This window comes from Merops nubicus, unplaced genomic scaffold, assembly GCF_000691845.1.
Source record: "Merops nubicus isolate BGI_N331 unplaced genomic scaffold, ASM69184v1 scaffold35785, whole genome shotgun sequence".
Classification (NCBI taxonomy): Eukaryota; Metazoa; Chordata; class Aves; order Coraciiformes; family Meropidae; genus Merops; species Merops nubicus.
In genome coordinates this window covers 4,668-7,334 of record NW_008609536.1, presented here as the reverse complement: position 1 = coordinate 7,334, position 2,667 = coordinate 4,668, and the positions used below count along the sequence as shown (strand labels likewise).

Below are 2,667 nucleotides of genomic sequence, written 5' to 3'. Positions count from 1 at the left end.
CCTGAAGATAAGGAAGAACTTCTTTGTGGTGGGAGTAACAGAGCCCTGGGACGGGCTGCCCAGGGGGTGGTGGAGTCCCCAGCTCTGGAGACTTTCAAGGCTTGGCTGATGTACTCTGGGTGATCCTGCTCTGGCAGGGGGGTTGGACTAGATGATCTTTTGAGATCCCTTCCAGCCCCTAACATTCTGTGAATCTCTGCCTAAATCCCGTGGGCTGAGGGGAACCTTCCCTTGATTGGACTCAAAGGTCTTTTCCAACCTAAATAATTCTGTGAGTCTGTTTGAATACCTGACTTTCTACAGCCTCAGGGTATGATTCCCCAGGCCAGGCTAGAGGGGCTTGCATTGTTCTTCAGGTTTATGCTCAACTCAAATTGTTGCTTTTAAAACCCTTGTAGCAGTTTGGCTTTGGCCAGAATTTAGGTGTGAGTGATGGGCCTGCTGAACTCCACTCACGTTGTCCATTAGCTGTAATCAGGCCTCTGAGTACTTGCTGTTTAGGATAAATAAATCCCTTGCAGACTTCTCTCGGCGAGGGGGGGAGCAGGATAAGTTGTTGCTTACATTGGGAACGGAGAGAACAAACTGTGCACAGAATTTTAAAAACCATCCAAATAAGATGGAGCAAAGAAAGGAATACTGAAGCACAGGCTTGTTTCTAAGTCCAGTTCAAGGAAGGTCTCTTTAAAACAAGCATCTTTTGAGGCAGTGCAGTGAAAATGAGGCATAGTAATAATACTGGATGCAAAATTGTTTTGAAATGCAGGACTGTTTTCCAGCAGTTTTCTGCTGCTCTTCACTCTGTCTTATTTAATTTATGGAGCAGTTCATTTGTTCCAAGATATTTTGAACACGTTCATTGCAGTTGTGTTGACTCTAGGCAGCTTGCAGAGAATATTTGGGGATGTTGTGTGGCAATCTTTGAACTGGGAGCTCTGCTGTCATTTCCAGTGTACATACTGGGAGCTTGAGTAACTTCCTAATAGTCCCTTGTGTGGTTAGAGAAGGGGAGACCAAATCTCCTGGCTCTCCCAGCTCTTTGCTTTAATTATGTTTGTCCAGTTTTATTCAATATATCCTCTTCCACAAGTGGTTGCCATCCAGAAAAGTCCTAGTTAGGAAGACTACAGAAAGGGAGGAATTGTTATTCTGGGTGATTTGAGTGTCTGCTGTGCTGGTGAACATGGAGCAGGAGGATGAGATGCTGTAAATGGACTTTAATGGGATTACTTAGGGAGCCACACACAGTTTGTCTGTGTCCATTAATCTTTGGCTTCTTCCCTGCAGCATTTTGGGGTTTATATTAATTATATCTACATTGTCTCTGTGGATGCTCTTGTAAACCCAAGGAAATCTTTAACCTTTTCTTAAAATAATATGCTGTGACTTCACTCACTGCTACCTGGAGCATCCTGCATTTTCACACTAGTATATAATTTTGTTTGCTTATGTTGAGTCTGATCAAATATCTACTTGCTAATGGATTAGGAGAGCTTGTGGAAGCCCAGACAGATAACGTGTCTTTACTCTGCCTTGGTTTATATGACACAGGATCTTTTTTACCATGTGCTGAGCAAGCCCCTTTAGTGTCATTGAAAACAATTTCACAGGAGCCTCCTGTTTCTCCTTTAAACAGAGACTTGTTGGCTGTGGTCATAGTATGTCCTGGTTGAGAGAGTAGCCAGATGTTCACATCTCAGAAATTTTTTTCATCTGCAAGGTTCATAGCAGAGCTGACCCAAAAAAAAAAGGCAGAAAAAGGGCATTTGGCCTTAATTTTTTACGCTGAACAGCTTAAGAAAGGGTTGAAGAGTCTGTGCAGTGACAGCGTGTAATGAATGCACTGGGAAATGGTGATTTTACATTTCTAATCATTGTAGATCAGTGTAATATATTAATTCTTGGATAACTGCCTCCTGAAGACTCGTGTTCTGGATTTCCTGATCTCATTTCTGGCCACAGATTGTGAATAGGCCGTAGGATTTTTTGACAGCTGTTGGCTTTTGAGAGAGCAATTACAGCGAATATAAAGCTTAATGAACAAGCATCTTCCTCGTGGTCTCTCCACAAGCCTTGCCCACACCTGGGCTTCTCTGTTTCTAGAAAAAGTGCTGCTAGATGAGGTCAGAGACCCTTGGCAAGGGAACGTGGCTGGGAGCTCACTGGGGGTGGGGGACAGAATGAGGAAGAAATAAAAGGTTTCAGTCTTGAGGCCTGTGTTCAGACTCTCATTCCTCAGTGCAAAGAGTTGTTTAATTGAACGACCAGAGGTGAGAATCCTGCCTCTCTCTGGATGGTAATCTCTGTCTTACGTTGTGTTTCCAACCTGTAGCAGATAGATGGTGTGGCCTTCCTGCTCCTGAACCAGAGCGACATCATCAAAATACTCAACATCAAGCTGGGCCCTGCCCTGAAGATCTACAATGCCATCCTCATGCTGAAGCATGCAGAAGACAACTAAGAGCTCTTCGCCCACAAGGAATTTTCAGGGAATAAATCTTCAACTGAGGCCTTTACAACGTGCCCAAAACTTAGATTAGGACTTAAATGGATTTTAAGTAAGACTTGTTAAAAATAAAAATTCTGCCACCGTTTGCAGTATGAGGCAGTTTCACTTCCAAGAAGAGGATATTATTATATTTTGTAATTGAATTTGGTTTTGATATA

General features: G+C 43.1%; 1 protein-coding gene across 1 annotated transcript in view; it reads left to right on the top strand.

Annotated features, from left to right (window-relative positions):
* LOC103773262 (lethal(3)malignant brain tumor-like protein 4) overlaps positions 1-2,461 on the top strand; it is a 29,128-nt gene extending 26,667 nt beyond the window's left edge. The window contains exon 19 of the mRNA XM_008940625.1: positions 2,333-2,461. Within this exon, the coding sequence (XP_008938873.1) occupies positions 2,333-2,461 (129 nt within the window). The remainder of the gene's footprint in view (positions 1-2,332) is intronic.
* The last annotated feature ends 206 nt before the right edge of the window (positions 2,462-2,667 follow it).